Source organism: Pempheris klunzingeri, chromosome 19 (assembly GCF_042242105.1).
Source record: "Pempheris klunzingeri isolate RE-2024b chromosome 19, fPemKlu1.hap1, whole genome shotgun sequence".
In the NCBI taxonomy this organism is placed as follows: Eukaryota; Metazoa; Chordata; class Actinopteri; order Acropomatiformes; family Pempheridae; genus Pempheris; species Pempheris klunzingeri.
The window spans coordinates 14,886,911-14,904,926 of NC_092030.1; the positions used below are offsets into that span (position 1 = coordinate 14,886,911).

The 18,016-nt window shown below is 41.1% G+C and overlaps 1 protein-coding gene across 3 annotated transcripts in view; it reads left to right on the forward strand.

The window, feature by feature from the left end:
* The first annotated feature begins 236 nt into the window (after positions 1–236).
* The window catches only part of ctif (CBP80/20-dependent translation initiation factor), a 42,090-nt gene continuing 24,310 nt past the window's right edge, over positions 237–18,016 (forward strand). For all 3 annotated transcript variants that reach the window (XM_070850784.1, XM_070850785.1, XM_070850786.1), the window contains exons 1-6: positions 237–421; positions 817–888; positions 2,544–2,666; positions 3,353–3,426; positions 6,281–6,385; positions 6,555–6,633. In XM_070850784.1, the coding sequence (XP_070706885.1) occupies positions 245–421; positions 817–888; positions 2,544–2,666; positions 3,353–3,426; positions 6,281–6,385; positions 6,555–6,633 (630 nt within the window). In that variant the 5' untranslated portion in view covers positions 237–244. The remainder of the gene's footprint in view (positions 422–816; positions 889–2,543; positions 2,667–3,352; positions 3,427–6,280; positions 6,386–6,554; positions 6,634–18,016) is intronic.

Here is an 18,016-nt window from a genome sequence, read left to right on the forward strand (position 1 = left end):
GGGCAAAATGAAATGAAAACAACTTCATCGTTCCACTCCTCTGGGACTGTGGCTCACCTTATCATCACGTCGTTGTGTTTTTGTTGGAGGTCACAGGACATGACTAGCATGGAAGCTCCCTAGCCTTGTATGAATGTTTAGCTTACTCCCGTTTCTGTATTCTTCTCTTCCTCTCTGCTCAGGTCACTTTCCTCCCTCCCTCCCTCCCCCTCCTCCCCTTCCACCCATCACAGAGCTGGTTGCCATGGAGAACTCCTCAGTGGCGTCTGCATCGTCTGAGGCTGGGAGCACACGCTCACAGGAGATAGAGGAGCTGGAGCGCTTCATCGACAGCTATGTGCTGGAGTACCAGGTGCAGGGGCTTCTGGGAGACAAGACGGATGGAGACTTGGACTTGGACAATGGTGGCAAGATGCCTCAGGTCAGAGCCGCATTACTTAAAGGGTTGACATGCTCTCATTAGTGCCATATCTGTTAGCAGCAGTGGTTATGTTCAGTGCTGGGGTCTCTGGTTTGTATCTGCCAAAACATGCAGGCAGGGTACAAAACAGCCGCTGTTGTTGTATATGTAAAACCTAGACAAATGTGGGGATAGATCCACCAACATTGTAGCTCGATATGCAACTGTTCTGTTTTCTCTGAGAAAGTCAACACACACTCATCTGGCAGGTTGTCCACTGTCCATTTTTAATCAGTTGTGGAGGGAAAAACGTACAATTAGTTACTTCTACTTCACTTTGTCCGGCTTTTGTTCACATGTAAACAAACACCCCTTTCAGAAGTGATAACACCTTCTCCCCCATTTCTCTCCTCTAGTGGACAGATGACTGTAACAACAAGAAAGACGGAAGCTGGACGTCTTCAAGGGGGAGAGGCTCGTCCAAACCAGTAAGTGTGTGTGTCTGCTTATGCCACAGCTTTGTCATTTCACTTTCAACCATATCCTGTCATCCATCCTGAGGTGCTGAAGTGAATACGAAGATGAACCTTTATGTTTATATCTCATGGGACATTCACGAAAGCTGCACCACATTCAGAAGTGAACATGTGTTTGATATGTAGTTGAAACAATCTGCATAACTGAAGTTCTGCTGGTTTTACTGTTGTGTTTAAAAAATCACGGATATAAGCAACCCTTTAACAGATTCATGTAACAATCATTTGAAGACAGTTTTGTATCAGGTTCCAATCTCGTGCTTTGAAATGAATTGGATTTCAATTACGGCAAAGAAAAAGAATCAGAGCTTGCCCTCTCAGAATGTATTCTCTCCATCACCCAATTCCCAGCTGGTTCAAAAAATCTGTTTCTATCTCTTGTCCTTTATTTTCCTGTTTAAATGTTAAATCAATTGCACATTCTTTACTTTCGCCACATGTAACGTATCCAATGTTATTTGCAGTGTGATTCTGCAGCCACTTTCATGTTGCACTGTCTTCTTCTGTGCTCATCTAGAGCCTCTGGTCAATGGAGCATCACATTGATTTAAGCATAGGTTTGCTCTGCTCTCACTACTGTATGTTCGGGTTAGTCTTTGCTTCTCCGCCAGCTGTTCAAGTGTGTGATTAGAAGAGACTCTACCATCAGCCTCAAGCAATTCACATCTTGTCAGCTAGCTTGTGGTTGCTGGAGACAAAGTATGTTCTTAATAACTAACATGGGATATTGTGTGGCTAGAGACAGCAAGTGAACAATCCCTAAATGAATTATAAGTCACTCTGCTAAATAAGTGTGTGTGTGTGTGTGTGCTACTCTTAGTATTAATGCCCTTAAGAGTATAATGAAGTGAGTGATGAGGGAGAAAAAGCATGGGTGAGATGTTCAAAGAGAGCAGAGTAATCCAAAAATAATCAAATTAATTTTCAGTGCAGCAAAATTAAGTTAATTTTAACATTCAGCTTCTGAAAGTATAATATCCAAGACTTCACAATGAAACTAGAGCTTCAGCCCCCCTTGTGGTATGTTTTCCCTTGCAGTGTTTGGTGAAACGACCAGCACCGATCAAAAATAATCCAGCAACAACAGAGACAAGCATGGTGCCAGAAATGGGCGCTTTTATCTCAGCTCAACAGCCACAGCGTTGCACAGATTTTGAAGTAAACCTCGTGTTAAGCAGTAGAGGACATTACATGCTGCTATTACACTGCTAATGTGCACACAAAGCAGGTGTAAAAGCAGGAGATATGACACGCTAGTCTCCAACCAACCAGCTTATTCATTGTCATTTATTTATTTATAAGAATGATGCAAATGAATCCACATCTAAATCAATGTGCCACTGTTGGGAAGCTGGCTAATTTTCACCTGCAGTCCTTTGACAAGATGTTCTGAAACGAATGAAATGAATTAAAAATGAAAACAACAAGGCAGCGAACACTCCAACGCAGGCATGTGTTGTCTGTTAACTGTACCAAAACTTGGATGGAACTTGAATGTAAGATTATTAATCGGCTGATGTTATACTATAGATAAATTAAATAAAACGCACAGCATCTCAATTAAATAGTCAGTCCTGTTTCCTTTATCTCCTCTCTTAATTCTGCAGGATGAGTGGGAACACAGCAGTAACGGCAGTACAGGTTCCAGACCCAGTTCAGGGTCTAGGCCAGGATCTGGCTCACGCTCCGGCAGCAGAGGCAGAAACAACCAGTTCAAAGGCCCTGCCAAGGTACAGATAAATCTGTGTGTGTGTGTGTGTGTGAGACTTGGGGGGGACCAATATCTGTGTGTCTATCATGTGACTCCTATCCTGCTTAGTGTATTGTTCCTTTGGGAGTCTTAAGCCATCTTTGACCACAAGCACCTTAATATGTCACCACAAATCAAATCTTCACCACCATAACATTTTAAAGGGGCACTCCACCAATATTGCTCATGGAAATGACTTTGCTCATTACGAGAAGCACGTCTCAGCCAGTAAAAACAGTTGTGTCATGATGATGTCATGATGATGTCATCAGGGTCTTCTCAAGATTGAGCCTTTTTAATCTCAAATTTCTGACAAATGAGTCAGTGTTACAAACTGAGGGCATTTACCCAGTAAGGGGGTCTAATGACGAGGGCTTGTTAGTTGCATTATGGGAAGTGTAGTGTCCAACATCAGGATATCTCTGCAGCTTTTACTCCCCAACTTTTTGATCAACTAAATAAAACTCAAGGCTTAGCAGCTTACCAACTTATTTTTAATTAAAGAGAAAGAAAAATAATACTCTGTATATTGATTTTAGACATCTCTACATTTGTCCTTGTTTTTCATTAAAAAGGGATCTGCTTTTGAAGAGTAGTAGTTCCAGTGGTGCTGTTTTGAAGTCATACTGAAAATATCATCTTTCTTTTCCGTTGGGTGCTGTGTAGAACGGGAACAGAGATGGCTCCTTTGACATCCTGGGGACAGACATATGGGCTGCCAACACGATGGACTCACACGGGTAGGTGCCACAGAATATATTGTACAGTCTTGGTCAGAATTCCAGCCATAGTTTCTGGAGGGTCGTATTTTAACTCTTGCTCTCTTACTTCTACGTTTTTTTGTTTTTTTTTTTACTTCCAGTATTATTTCTCACTGTCTTTGACTTTCTCTCAGTTTGACTTTGCTTGTCTTATCTGTCTAGATAATTTGGTCACTTTTCCAAATTTTAAAGAACTTGTTTACATGACGTCACATCATAATGTTGCTGTGGCGACTACTGCAGGTGAAGGGCAGGAAGTGACTTTCCACATTGGAAGCACTATCCAAAACAAGGGCGCAAATTTTGCGTTGTTTACGTTTGCTTAGATCAGCCAAACAGAGAGACTACGTGGGTCTTTTATTACCAACAGGTTTTGGTCATTAGAGGGAAATGATAATGACTGAAAAAGCTAACAAAAATAGCTTGTGAACCTCCGTCTGCAGCCGAGGGGGGAGGAGTTGGATAATGCTGTGAGTGTAGTCACAGCATAGCGGGCATGATTTTCAATTCAGTTGTTTTGATTTTCAAAATCACTCCTCTTCAGGACATCAGGATCACATCCAACATATGTTGTGGTTTTCTGCTTTCGTCCGTTCTGCTTTTCACTCCCTTCTCTCTGTTCTGGTGTCAGGCGTCATCAGCATCACGGGACATTGTTGGGCAACAGCTTTCATCTTCAAGACCCAGATAATTGCTGGCATTTAGTGTGGGTTTCTACTGTAACATGGAATACCACTTTACATAATACACCTTTAGGAAGTTGGCTCTGCCAGCTCTGTCTCTGCATTCCAAGTGAAGTTTAAATTCATCAATAACCTCCACTGCTGAACTGTGGAGGTTGTTGTGCTGATGATGAAAAGTATTTTGTTTTAGTGTTTCTGTCAACAGCCACATTTATGTTACATCTAACCACTGGGGGCTTGGCTGATTCCTTTGAAAACGTTATGCCTCGATGCTTGAAATCTAGTCTTACAAGTGAGGTCTGTGTGTAAATGCTTCTCTAAAATCTTTTCTTAACTTCTGTGTGACTAAATGATTTTTCATGTGAGCCAGGCCTGAAACGTAGAGGCGATCTAGAAAGAAAATGAGTGAGACATAAATCAGTTGCACTGAAGGGAGGACAGGGTTGCCATGGTAACAGCTGCATGGCAGCCTCAGCTACCTAAGATCAGGCCACACATAGGCACTTAGGCACAGGAGGGTGATGTGAGCAACTCTCCCTCCCTGCACACAGAAGTGGAGGGTAGTACAGGTTTACTATTGGATAGAAACGGACATAGAGGACTTTAATCAGGAGGCGTTTCTGCCTTCTAGTTAGGGCTGTTCCCCATGTCTCTGTATGTACAGTATGAGTAAAATAATAAGTCTGTTTGGACAAATGTGTCAGAGGTCATCTTCTACATATAATACCTGTAAAGAAATATTATAATTTAGTTATTGATTTTCAAAGTTTTTATCCCAAAAGAATAAAAGGTACAAAACATGTGGAGTACTCTTTATCAATTGGTTCCTGTAGAGAGTCATAAAAATACATAACATCTTAAAGTCAATGAGGAAAAGGAACAGAGTAGCGCGTTGCTCTCATTTTAAAAGGCTCAAAAGTCAGCAGAGTAGTGAAAGCTATGACTTATAGGCTTTATTTGGTTAGAGAACATGGGATTCCCTTGACGTTAAAAGAGGGCACAGGCTGGGTCAAATTGAATTTGAAATATCACTAAAAGCTTTAAGAAATACTTATCCAGAAGGTGGGGAGATTTGGACACAGTCAGAACATACGCATTAAGTCTGATGGCCGGCCTCTACATCGAGGGCGTAACAGCTCAATGTTCAGATAAATCTTTGCTAATTCAGCATTAGTAAAATGCACTCTATGTACCACTTTCAGTTGTATTAAGCCATGTGTTTCAGAGCCCCATTGGTCATGTGGTAAAACTACTCCAAGATCAGAGACCCAGGTCATTTTTTTGATTTCCAATGGAGTGTGAGTTTACATTGTTATATGGAGCTTCTCACACTCACCTCACCACCTCACTGCCCTGACCCAGAATACATTTGGTATAAGAGCCAGTGAATAACAAGAAGAAATTCCATGATATGATATCTTGCACTGCCCAGACATCCATTACAGCACTCTGATGTAATACAGTGACTGGGATGGTTAGCCGTGAACTTAATTTTTGTATTCTTAGCGATCAGAAATAATTGCCTGACAAGAACTGGTGTCATAGTGTGTGTGTGTGTGTGTGTGTGTGTGTGTGTGTGTGTGTGTGTGTGTGTGTGTGTGTGTGTGTGTGTGTGTGTGTGTGTGTGTGTGTGTGTGTGTGTGTGTGTGTGTGTGTGTGTGTGTGTGTGTGTGTGTGTGTGTGTGTGTGTGTGTGTGTTTTCCCAGTTTGCCTCTTCAGTGTTTACATAATAATACTAGGTTAATACAAACTGAACTGATAATAATGAAAATAAAGGACCTGAAAACATATTTTATCAATCAGCATCTTTCTTCTGTCTGCCAAAAGAGTTTTGCTGATTGAAAATGAGAAATATGTATTTGTGGTTTTTACTGGTTTGAAGTGAGTGGGGCTCAGATTAGCAGAGCTTTCAAACTCTTAATAAATCCAACTAAGAATCTCTTTCTCCTCATTTTACATCTGACTGTGAGGCTATAGAAAAGTAATCAGTTTTTTAGTGGCTTTAAGACTTTTCACCTGAGGATAACTTATTTTTCCCTGTGTATTTTATTGGAAGCCATCTGTGTGCAACATTCTGCTCTTGTCTTGTGCACACGCATGGATGCTTGCTACCTCTAACCTTTTATCCGTCATCCATCTCTTGGTTGTAGAGGTGCAGGTTGGGACGTGCAGCCAGAGAAGCTGGACTTTAGCCATTTCCACAGGAAGCATTTCAGAGGAACGCCAAAGCACCTGCCACACATCGACAGAGAGGGGTAAGATCTGCACTCTGGGTCTTAAACTGTTCTCAGCAGTATTTGCTTCTTCTGATGCTTCCCTGGTCTGTTTCAGTAATGTTTGGATTATCCCATATTGTCTCAGTTATGTCTTAAGTATTATCCCATGGACCTGACTGATCCCTGATGGTTACATTTTCTCTTTCAGGATGGGTAAAACCAAGTTTGAGGAAGATGACGGCATAGACATGAATGACATAGAAAGGTTCCTACCTCACCTACGCTCTGTAAGTTACTAATTTTCACTTGTCGTGCATCTAAATGCTTATCTGTAAAATGTTGATATACACATTTTTGCTACACTTGCAGCATTGTATGTTTGGGTAAACCAGTTCTTATGGCAAAAACAGTGTTTTGACCAAGATGATGATTTATTAGTTGATAGAGAGCGACATCTTTTGGCACAATAGCAGAATAGCAATGAACATAGCGCAGGTGCTGTAGTCAGTTCCATGGAAAAATCACCAAAAGGTACGGCAGTTATCTGTCTTATAAAATTAATTAAGTCATGTAGGGTCAGATTTCGCTGTGAAAGAATAATTAAAACATGTAAAATCAGTATGTATAGATTACATTTATTCTACAAGCAAGAGTGGTTGATTATAAATGGATCTTTAGTGACACCTACTGGTCAGATGCTGGAATGAGTGAACAGTGACAGTGAAGTGAATGAAAATGTTGTACTGATCTCTGGTGGTTAAATATTTGTATGACAGTTAGAGATTGAGCCAGTGAATCCTTCAGCAGAGTGATATAGGATGGTCATTTCTGAGCCGCTGTCTGTTTCTCTCTCTCTGAAATTTTTTTTTATCATTTTCAAGTCCATCTCACAACAATACCCTTCTAATTCTCCTCCTCATACTGGCCGTGTCCTAACGTGAAACCAAAGTGAGCGATGGAGGTTGATGTCTGCTTTCCTCTTTTGTGCAAAAATGTATTATGTAGCTCAGCTGAAGCTAATATGAGAATATGGGAGTCTCAGTTTCCCCTTTTTGGACACCTTTTGTTGCTGAGAATTAACAGACGGATGGGATAAAGGGCAAATTACAACAACTGTTGGTGTGTGTGTGTGTGGCATCAACAAAGTGAATAACATATGTAGAATTAATTTTGCATCTGTGTATGCCATTGCAGTCTACAAGGTATTAAGCATTGTGTTTTCCAAGGTGATTTGTGATTCATTAGGGTTGCAGAGTTCCCTCTAGGTCACTGATGTTGCCCTCCTCTCTTCCTTCCCTGCTCACTGAGCCAAAATGTCTTCCATCTTTCATAGTGTTTGCTCTGCAGTGTCTTCCTCTTTCCTTCCCCTCTTGGCTCCTGAGCCGAGCTGCATTTCGCCTCTCAAAGTCTTCCAGCCACAACGTGCCTAGCTGCGCTACCACGATGGCTTCCTCATTGTACAGTTCCTGAGCCAAGATTGGCCGTTTCCGTTCATTCAGTCAGGGCCAAAAGAAAGATGGGGTCAACTGCGTCTGCCTGGTGTGCTTGGGATCGGATATGCGTTGGTACCGGGACACAGTAAGGTCAGAGACAACGGGCTGTGGAGTGTCTTTCTGTCGTCACATTCCTTAGCTGTTGTGACCTCAGCCATCCTCACAGAGCCTCTCTGTGACATTGTGTCCGAGCTGGGTATCATGCACTGGTATCTTCAAGCATATCCCAAAGCTCTGCCAGGCGGTGTCATGCACTGATGCCACTGATGCCCAGTTGTGACTCGATCTAATGAGGACTTCCACTAACAATGCCCTCCTCGGTCCAGGGTAGCCCCCGAGACAACTGAGAGGCCACAACAGAGAGTTTCCATTTTCCTCTTCCATATCCAGTAGATTTAGAGAGGCCTCATTGTAACACGAAACACTCAAACCCCAATCATTGTACACTTGAGTTGAACTGAAGTGGAGTGGTTTGTAATCTAAAGTATGGACCATCTCCAGAGGTTACTTCCTGTGTCATGCCGTATCAAACCTAATTGTTAACTTGCGTCAATATCAAATGGTAAACCATGAAATGTATTTTACTTAATTAACCAAATTTTACCCTCAAGAGTGAGCCTGTTAATTTAGTCTATATTTGTGGACTATGCAGCAGTACTATATAGAAGAATATTAGTAAGGGGTTTGAACTGTGTGTGAGGAAACACTCTATGGTAAATGACTCAGATCAGGCCAGAAATCACGTGCAAATTACACTTCACACCAGCACAGAACGTGTCATGGAAATTGTGATATCTGTGTGAGAGAGCGAGAGAGAGACTGAGAGCCATCTTGACAAAGTACTGAGCACAGCCCGGCCATCGAGACAGGCCGATCCAAAAAAACATGGCACCAGCCAGTCTGAACAAAATATTCCCCAAGTTCAAATACAAACATCCTGAATTTGACCACACAACCGAGATGAACAATATATCAATCCTGTTGGTAGAGCACATAGACGGCTGTAGTAACTTTAAGGGACTCATATTTTACTTCGGTTATTCATTTATATTCCATTCTGCACTACATTTTACTTCTACTTCCACTGCATTTCAGAGGGAAGCCCATCTACGTTCCAACATCCTGCCAGCATTCACTTCCTCTTTCCAGGAGTCAGAATAGACTTACAAATAGCCCCGGGATGTGGAAAACATCTTGTTTGTGTGTGGGGGTGTGTGAGCGCCGCGGTGAGAAAAGGCCTCCTCCTTTTGCCCTCAGATTCTCCTGCACCTCTCCTGGCCTCTGTGGAATGTCATCCTGTGCATGTAATAACCTTCACGTCCACTGTCAGGCCGCAATGCCAGACGCTTTCAGGGGTCAGAGAGCAACTATTGGATCTGTAGATTCATGTCAGGTATCAAACATAAACAGCAAGAGTGCACAATTCGTTGTTTTATTGAATAATAATGATTGGGTTATTTATATACCACATTTTTATACTACAATGTTACAAAGTACTTTTCACAAAATGAGCAATAAGAATAAAATAAATAAGGCAGAAAACCAGTAAAATAGACATACTTAAAAAAAAAAACGTACATCATATAGAATATTATGGGATCAAGGATAAAAAACACAACTAATTATTGAAAATGAGACCAATCAATAGAAATTAGTTAAACCAGCACATAAAGATAATGTAATAAGGTGGATCATTTCAGAGTAAATGCATGAATAATGGTAAACAGTATTTAAGCTTAAGCCAACTTTTCCACGTTTTGATATTTAATGTCAGAGTTTACAGATAAGGTTACTAATGTGATTTTTTTGTTGACTGATTATGAAATGTGTTCCATCATCCTCAAAATCTGCAGTTAATGGCTTTACTGCTGCCTTTAGTAATGGCCTGTTGTTGTCAGATAAACCAAGAATCAAGAATTAAAATATTATTTCAATATTTACAGATATCAAATGACAGTAAAAATTCATTATACACAATAATTTGACAATACAGACCAGGGCGTGTGAAGATTATGTTCATTATTAATTAATGAGGCATCATCATACTGTTTGTTTTATGTGACCACCAATCCTAAACCCAAATATATTTATCTATAGAGAAAAGAGAGAAATCCCTCCCTCTCAGAATAACAGGATTAAACTGGCACATTTCGGTGACGGGAGATGTTTATATTCCCTTCACCATTCCCTCCCTCATGGCACATACTGTGCTGCAGCATGGACACACGATCTCTCATATGCTGCTTGGCTCATCAACATGATCATGTCAGCATGATGCTCACTGTTGTGACAGCCACAACTCATGTGCATGTGTGTGGGTGTTCTCAATCAGAATGCACTGGTTGTGAAATTCTGGGCCACTACCGATGTTTAAAATAACAATTTGGCTGATATGTTGTTCTTATGTTGTTTATTCCCCTGTTTGTGCCAGGGAGACAAAAGGAAAATCTTAATGATAAAGAAACGGCTGTGGGTGTTTTTATATTGTTATATTTGTCGGCCCTACATATATCTTTATTGCATTTATACCTTTCATTGCTACTATACAACAAACCGTTTTAAAGTCAGTCAGCCCGTCATTACACTATCTGTGAATGAGCACAAATTCAAACACAGATTTATGAAACAACCTAATATGTCTTTTTCACATGAAAAAGATTCCTTGCCTTTTTGCCTCCTATATAACTACCTACCTGTTGGTGGTTTGTGCTTTCATGGATGTCTCGTTCATCTCTCCATTTTTTGAACTGGCTTTCAGGTAATCATACATTTCTTCATGTCAGTTTTTCATACAGGTGATGAGACTTGATGTGTTGAAATTCTTGCCTGTAGTACCTCCTCTTGAAATGTCACTGGAGCATATGATCTTTCTCCGTGCCAGTGTAATACTCCCACATGGCAAAAATTTTCTTTCGCTTTTATTTGAAAAGAAACCGCACATGTGCACGGCTCCCATTGTCCTCTTGTTTTGTTTCCTGCCGGCGGCTTTTTCTCAGTTTCAGCAGCTCTTTATTCTAACTGTTAGCTCGTCCGACCGCTGAAAAAAAACATAACATTTAGCCAGGGCAAATTTGATGCAACACAACAGACTAACATCGGCTACTGCCATCAGTAAATGTCATCTTATTTGTTATGTTATCGGCAGATAATGATGTTCAGCCGATAAATCAGAGCATCCCTAGTTCTCAACACTTATTTCATCTGAAATAATGCCAGCAAATGTTTGCTTATTCACACATCAACAGCTTTTTGGGAGTATGTGCTAAAGCCATTACATTTATTTTGATAAAAAAAATCTATGTAAATAATGTTTTGACAAGTATCTTACCAGTTAATGATGCACACAGATCTTTCTAGAGTCATTTGATAACATGTTGTATTTGACCATAATAGTTGCACCTGTGGGAGTTTTTTCCCTCTGAGAACGAGTGGGAGCCTCTTTCTGTACAACTGGTATGACCTTTGTGACCCGGTGTTCTTTCCCATGAGGTAACGTGTTGGCTGGCAAGACCGTCAGTTCAGTGTTACCAGGAGTCCAGGCAGTAGCTATGAGGATCAGCCATGCAATGTTATTAACGAAATATGGCGTGTTAAGAGAATAGTTTGACATTTTGAGAAATAGTTTTATTCCTTCTCTTAGAACTAGATGAAAATACCTGTACACTAAATATCAAGCTTCAGCCAGCAGCCGATTAGCTTAGCTTAGCATAAAGTCTGGAGACAGGGGGAAACAGCTAGCCTTGCTCTGTCAGAAGGTAGAAATATCAGTTTTAACACTTCAGTTTTTCTACGGATGAAACCAACAAGAAATAATGAGTTAATTAGTGAGCTGTAGAAGTAGTGACTGGTAGTCATATTAAGTTTTGGATAGACGCAGGCTTTATCTGGTCTTTATGCTCAGCTAACAGTTTCATAATTACTGTACAGATATGAGAGGCAGTCATCTTCTCATCTGGACTCTCAGCAAGAAAGCAAAAAAAGCTGATTTCCCAAAATGTCAAAGTGTCCCTTTAAAACATGGTCTTGGTAAACCAGATTTCTCAGTGAGGCTATCTGAGTTGTGGCAGGAAACATGTATAAACTGTACATTCACAATTGCGTGTCCATATTAAATGAATTTTATCTCTAAATCATTCGTTGCAAAGAAATGCCTTCCTTCCCCGCAGTCTGTGACAAAATTAAAAATGTCCTCGAGAATGGAGGGCACCAGAGAAGGAAAAGAAGGGTAGGGTTAGACTAAGTGGAGAGGGAGAAAGCAGCTAGTCATTTAGGAGACATCCGGTCTGTGAACAAAGCCGTCCAACAGGGGAACAAAGCAGGAGTCTGGAGCTGAGATATTACAGACTGGTTGGCCCCTCTGTCTGGAAGTGTACGTGCCGCAGAGCAGTACTCCAGTCGAGAAGGGACGTTGGGGGCGGGGTGGGCTTTTTTGGCGCTCTGTCTGTCAGCTGTCAGTTTGTCTGTGTGCATTCCACTCTTAGTATTTACTTACACACACTGAGATGAGCAGAAGCCTACAGGAACACTAAAACACACCGGTTTGTCTTCTGCACGTCTTTTCTATCATCTTTTACCTCATCTCCCTTTGGTTCTTCCTATTTGCTGTTTCCTTTTTCCTATTCTCTTCTGACCACCATCATTACGCCCCCGTCCTCCTCCCTCCTCTCCTCATGTCGTTCTTCACTCCTCCCCTCCATCCCTCAAATGATGGTGGGCAGCAGAACAATATCCAGGGGGTCATGGTGACCGGCAGCCCCCTCCCTGTGGTCTCTTCCTGCTATTGTTCCTGGACCTACTGCTGCTTGGCTCCTACACTCTGTTAACCACACACATACTGGCCTAATCAGCACTGTACACTGTGCTTCTCTGGCCTCACTGATGGGAGAAACACTGGAGACTTCAGTAAATGCATGAAGGCAGGATACCTGTGTGGCTAATATTTAATAATAGTTAATAAGTGACTTCATCTGTTGAATGTATCACATCTGAATGACTGTCAGGATATGTAAATATGTACAGACAAACATGATTAACCAATTTATTCTATTACGAATGGATAGTAATGAAACAGTTGATGGGAAATTACGAGGCTAGAAATGAGAACAACTTCATGCCCTTCTGTTGACTGCAGCCCACAGTGTCAATATATGGTGACAGTATAGAAATAAAATCGTCTGGTTTCACCATAAGGAGACAAAATGTCATCGCAAGAGTAGAGGTCATTACATAGTCGGTCTTGACAAACATAATGCAAACCAGACACAAAGCATCAGGCGTGATCCTGCAGAGAAGATGAGGTGGCTGTCAATGTAACCCAGAGAGCACGTATGATTGAAGTCTTTTTTTCATCATTTAGAGAGCTAGCTACAACAGAGCTGTAAGCACGTGAAACCTGCTGCTGCAGCAGTGGTTGTCGCATGATTACATTTCTATAGGGTACTACAGGTTTTTTTTTTCCCTCTTTTTATCTGACACTTTGATCCCACAATGGCTCCATCTCCTCCTGTAGCTAGACCCCCCGAGTTCTTTGATGTACCTGCCTATCTGTCTGCGCTCTGCTGTGGCCCCAGCCTCCGATAACTTATTAAATGAGACATGGATGTCAGGAGCTCACATCTTTTGCCTCTTATCACTGATCATCCACCATACCTTACTGTGGCAGCTTTAAATCTCTTCTTTTGGCACCGGTGGCAGGCATTAGCTGCAGAGTAAGTTAGATGAAAGGCCTAAAGCAGGGATCATGGAACATGGAGGAAATCCTTTACTACAGGGATTTTACGGAAAAAACAATTCGAGAAATCCTAAATGTTAACTTGATTTCTGACATGGATCACGACAACAGCCTGCCAGTGCTAATATCAAATGGTGTCGTACTTACTGTAACTTGGGCATTTCTTTGATCAATTAGTGTTAAATATTATGAAAGCATTACAGATCCCTGTAGTGCTTATGAATCCTACAATGCCAATTTTAATGACTTTGAATTCAACACAGTTCAAATTGTAGTTGAAAAAATTACACAGTGAGCTGTAAAATTTCAACATTTAGAGCGGCTATTGAGCTCAAAATGAGAGCAACTTCAAGGCAAATCCCACTTCAGCATACTGAAATGCAAGTAATAGTGGCATTATTTGCCCAAGAATCTGTTTTGACGTGCAGTCTAAAGTACAGCAAAATCTCATCTTGTAGCGCGCTGCCAATTGAAGTATGCCTTTCAGAAATGTAGAAATATATATATAATAATAATAATCTATATTTTTAACAAAGTGAAAAATGTATTGGGTTTGAAAGTACAGTTGGAAATACTTTTGTTTTCCCTTTGCAGCTTTAATTTGTCTTTTAAAACACGTTATAGTTGTATGCAGCTGTGTCTGAAAGAAAATGAAAGACATTTTATCACAGTTGCAAAACTCGAAGTCATCAACGCATAATTAAAGCTCATTTCTGTATGGACAAAGAAGAGAAATACAAATCTGAGGGAGTATGAATGACTGTGCCACATTATTTATTCGGGTTTAATAGATTGGCAAAATGTCCAAATGATTTCAGCATATGCATTTCTGATTCCTCCCGGGTATTTTATATGCTTGCTATCTTGTATTTACAGTCTTGCTTGTTGTCATACTTGCTCTCTCTCTCCTCTCCTCTCAGCAACCTGTCCTGTAATGCCACCCCTGGGGCAGTTTTAAATTTATTGCTCTTGGCTGAGGGCCCTCACAGCATAAATAAGCCGAGAGAAACAATGGACTGACTGAATGAGCATCATACCAGAATTGTTATATGCTAGAAAGGGCAGGAAGACATGCACTTCACTTTCTATGCTATTGCAGAGAAAGTTCTATAATCGTTACTCTCCAGTTCTGTTCTTCACATTTCCAACCCTGTTCGCTTTTCTCATTTCCTTACTTTCCTTCCTTGTTGCTTAGACCCCTGTCACAATAAAGCAACGTCACTGTTATGAATGGATCAACAATGGTATCTGACTCAGGTTAATGACCCCTCTGGTAAAGCCATTTGAAAAAAAAAAAACCCCTTTTTAGATACTTGCTGGGTTACGTCAGATAATTTGCAGTTTTGAGGTTCGATCAAAGCTTTTGAAGCTGAATCATGCATTACATTGTATTGTTGCTCAGGAGCTACGTGGTTATGTGGAGTGATTGCCCCTCTGTTAGCGTCGCAGGTAGCCTCTCCCAGTGACCTGTGATTTTCCCCGGAATGTTGAAAGGAGTACGTCAACTTCCTCTCAAGGCAGACGTGCACACCCAAGCACATAATGCAAAGCACACACACATACACACACCTCAGTCAATTTGCAATCATCTTTTTTTTTGGTTGTTGGGTGAGCTGTGAGCTGTTGCCGCTGTGATTGCTGAGACTTGCTGTTGGTTTGCAAAACCTGAGTTTGATGCTTGTGGTAGTAGACAAGTCATTCAACACATTTGTCAAGGATATAAAAACATGGATGAAAACATTCAACTTTTTCCCACATTCAGCGGAAGCTTTGACTCACCTCTCTCTTTTAAACCTTACATGAATCACATTGTCAAATATGTCTTTTTTTTTTTTTTCATCAAATATCTGCCTCCATCCACTTCCTTTTCTGCTCTCGCAATTTTTCCATCTACTTTGTAATTAGTATAATTGTAGCGTTTAGCTTGTGATGGAGGATGAAATGATTGTGGCTGTAGTAACTTTCTACCTTCATAAAATCCTGTCAGTGTTATTAACAGCTGTTCAGTGTGTTATATCCTGATCTGTACCTGGAGCAACACATTTATCATAGGGTAAAGAGGAATTGTCTCACCATCCCCACATTCTGTATTGCCCCCCTCATTCACATTAGCAACTCTAACTTACTCACATCGTTTACTCGAACTACACCTTCACCAGACTCTTAATAATCTTTATAGTCTTTACTCTTGTAATCTGCACCGCAAATATAAACAAAACTACATACAAAATCTCTTTCTCTATCTGCTCCCAGTCTCTCTTCCACTTACACAACCAGCCCCCCCCCCCCACCCTCGCCATCCTTGTCACGTCCACAGGGCTCGCGCTGCCTGCCACAAGGTGAGAGGTCCTCTGGCGCGCGACCAGGACAGCACACGCCTCTCTTTGATCTACCCCGCTACGGCTGCTACCTGCAGATAGCATATTCTCTCTCACACACACACACACACACACACACACCCTCCCTCTCCCTATCAGACGTACAGACAGTTCTACATCCCTCGCTTCCTCCTTCTCCATTTTTGTCAGATGCATTACAAAAAGTGCACACAGTTGTGGGTCTATAGCTTTTCTCTAATGCACTGCTGCTGTCCAAAATATGCTTTTGTATTATTGGATGGAGATTTAAAGCAATCTGAAAGGGTGATGGAAAAATACAAGGCTTTGGTAAAAATGTGTAGTGTGCATAGTTTGAGCCTTTGAGTGTGTGCTTGTGTGTGTTTGTCATCTGGTTACCATTTGAAAGCAGAATTACAACTAATGATATCCTTGAGGAAAACTACAGTAGCTAAACATGCAACAGTTTCTCCTTTTCTTTCTTTTTCTGTCTCCTCCTACTTTTTCTCCCTGTCAAACCACTCTAGTGGCAAGTAGTACAAGCCTGGCAAAAAGCTGAATTTCATAGGCATTAATACTTTTGGGTTTATATGTGAAGTCTTCTAAATCGCTCTGGTCAGAGTAAAGCTTTGTACTAACAGACAGTTTAAGTGTGTGTTTGTCTGCCTTTTTAGGATATTACTGTGCCACACGAATACAGTGCACCCCCCCCCCCACACACACACACACACACTTTCTGCCTCTCACATCTGGATTCAATCAGAACCCAACGATCCCCCAGCAGCCTCTCTAACAGAGTAAGTTAGACCAACCGTATCAAATATCAAGCTCCCTCTCAAACTCATTTGAATATCTACAGAATGTGTTTCTAGAAGTGTGTTTGTGCAAAACATTAAATCTGAGAAATCTATGGACTTGTTGCAAATATTGTTTGAATCTTTAGTGTGCGATGCTATGCAGGTATGGTGCATGGTTGATATGTACATAAGAATGCTGGTTTACTGGATTGCCTTAAGCCATTACAGCACTATAGAACAGTGTACATTTTCTATAACCCTTCAGCTCTCATTTTTTTTCTCTGTCTTTTTTTCTTTCTGTATTTAACTGTAAGCCACAGTGGGGGGAAAAAAAGACTTTTTCTTGTGACTGTACAAAATCCACCAAAACTCCTCCACTAATGGAAACCAAAATGGAAGTAAAATTCCACACACTGTCTAACTGAAGAGCTAATAGGAAGGAGAGCTGTGGGGATATATAAGATTGGAATAACCCAAATATGCGTTGTAACTGCTGATAAGTTCAATAAAAAGAGAGGATTAGACAATTATCAGTACAGGGTGATGAATGATTTCATGAGACAGTATCCCCTGTGATCAAACTCTAGGGAAGTGAATGATATTGTACCAAGAGCATACACTGCAAAGAGCCACACCTCCGGCCTACAGACTGTGATCACTTTTTTTCACAATGCACTGGGTTGAGAGTTTGGGGAAATGTGGGGCTTTTGCTTCACATCAGCCTGTAAACTATCTGCTGCACAGCACATACACATGCATCCCTGATGACCATTTGACATTAAAACTAACTGATTTTGGCTGTTGATGGGGCAGGGCCACACACACATCCTAATCTTATGCTATGTGCAGTATCTGCCTATAGCATAATGACTGGGAATCCCCTATGCACAGCACACCATTGCATACTGTATGTAAATGCGACAGTGCTGGTCCTAGGCCGCTTGTAGCCATGGTAACAGCAGCACATAGTGATGCTGAGCACAGGAGGAGTGTGCAGTTTGACAGGGTTGACGTTTAATACATGACAGATGGTCTTATGTCTTTTTCACAGGAAGTGAACTAAGAAGTAAGAGATTATAACCCGACACATTCCATGATATCATATACTAAAGCTACGCTAACAAGATACCAAATCAAAAATATCTGCTAATACCTAATTTTCAGGACATTTCACAAGAACCAGGGGCCAGTTGACCTACTGGCCTTTACTAAGTCTGGTCCTAACTGCTAAGTTGGTCTTTGTTAAGACCAGGCTTTAGAATGGACTGTAAGCCAGTTGCACCAACCAGACTTAAGCCTAGTCATAGCTACGC